The sequence below is a fragment of the Cucurbita moschata genome, unplaced genomic scaffold (genome assembly GCF_002738365.1).
Source record: "Cucurbita moschata cultivar Rifu unplaced genomic scaffold, Cmos_1.0 Cmo_Scf00006, whole genome shotgun sequence".
Classification (NCBI taxonomy): Eukaryota; Viridiplantae; Streptophyta; class Magnoliopsida; order Cucurbitales; family Cucurbitaceae; genus Cucurbita; species Cucurbita moschata.
In genome coordinates this window covers 6,749,756-6,751,378 of record NW_019268522.1, presented here as the reverse complement: position 1 = coordinate 6,751,378, position 1,623 = coordinate 6,749,756, and the positions used below count along the sequence as shown (strand labels likewise).

The following is a 1,623-nucleotide window of genomic DNA, read 5'->3' as shown; positions in this document are numbered from 1 at the left end:
GGAAACGACCTTTGAATCAATGAGATGCCCTGATGAACATGAGGTGTCATGTGCGACATACGTGTTACAAAAAGGTGCAGAAGTGTGGTGGTCGGATAATAAACAGAGCATCAACCCGGGCGGGGGAATTACAACATGGGAGACCTTTAAGGAAGCCTTTCTAAAATACTATTATCCAAAGGAAACTTGTATAAAGAAACAACAAGAGTTTAACCACTTAACCCAAGGTGATCGCATGGTGGATCAGTACGATCAGGACTTCATGAGATTGAGAAGGTTTGCACCGTCTTTAGCCGACACGGAAGAGAAACAGACAGAAAAATCTGTGTTAGGATTGAATCCAAAAACCTGCCGCATGTTAGAGGCCTTTAACCCAAAAACCTATGAAGAGGCCCTAAGGACAGCCAAGGCCCTCGAGGAACCCCCAGAGGAAAAGAAAACAGAGCCAACGGTCGCCACAGGGAGGAAACGCCCTATCGAGGTTGATACCACAGAATTCCAACCACCGTCCCAGAGACCTCGATATTAGAGTAGACCACCTGATCCACCCCCAATAGGCCGATACCTAGCAATGGAGAAGCCCCTGTGCCGTAACTGTGGAAAACAACATGTTGGGAGATGTTTGGCGGGCTCAGGTATGTGTTATATCTGTGGTCATGCAGGTCATGTGGCTAGAACTTGCCCTACAAAGAGCCTAGGAATTCCAAGGGAACCCCTTAGAGGATCAGTCATCCGAGAGCCCACCTTACAAACCCGTCCACAGACCAGTGCATATATAACGACTAGTAAAGAGGCGGGAACATCTGGCACCGTGGTGACAGGTATGCTTCCTATACTAGGACAGTTTGCGTTGACATTGTTTGATTCTGGTTCTACCCATTCCTTTGTTGCTTTACCATTTGTTAAACAAGCAGGGTCCGTAGTAGAACCCTTAATGCATGCATTGTCGGTCGGTACCCCAGCAAGGGTAGACCTAGTTATAAAAAATAGAGTAAAGGACGGACAAGTAGTAATAGCTGGACAAACCATCCACGTAGACTTAATGGTAGTGGATATGACGGATTTTGACGTCATACTAGGAATGGACTAGTTAGCAGAAAACTTTGCTAACATAGACTGCCATAAGAAGGAGGTGATATTCACACCTCCCAACGGACTTACCTTTAAGTTTAAAGAAACCTCCACAGGTACCACCCCAAAAATAATTTCGATGATGAAAGCGAGATGCCTGATACAACAAGGGGGGTGGGCATTTCTAGCCTGTGCAGTAAATACAAAAGGAAAGGAAAAACCCATAGATACAGTACCCGTAGTAAACGAATTTATGGATGTCTTCCCGGAGGACCTCCCGGGAATTCCTCCATCACGAGAGGTAGACTTTGGAATAATTTCGATGTTGAAAGCGAGATGCCTGATACAACAAGGGGGGTGGGCATTTCTAGCCTATGCAGTAAATACAAAAGGAAAGGAAAAAACCATAGATACAGTACTCGTAGTAAACGAATTTATGGATGTCTTCCCGGAGGACCTCCCGGGAATTCCTCCATCGCGAGAGGTAGACTTTGGAATAGATCTGGAACCAGGAACGGGACCCATCTCTAAGGCCCCGTACCGCATGGCACC

At 46.3% G+C, this 1,623-nt stretch overlaps 1 protein-coding gene across 1 annotated transcript; it reads left to right on the top strand.

Moving 5' to 3' along the window:
- Positions 1 to 571: 571 nt before the first annotated feature.
- LOC111443859 lies at positions 572 to 1,090 on the top strand. The gene has a single exon (XM_023081685.1). The coding sequence runs from the start codon at positions 572 to 574 to the stop codon at positions 1,088 to 1,090; it is 519 nt and encodes a 172-aa protein (XP_022937453.1).
- The last annotated feature ends 533 nt before the right edge of the window (positions 1,091 to 1,623 follow it).

Excerpts from the sequence above, each read along its gene's own strand:
- LOC111443859 (XM_023081685.1), top strand. The coding sequence starts at position 572 with ATGGAGAAGCCCCTGTGCCGTAACTGTGGAAAACAACATGTTGGGAGA.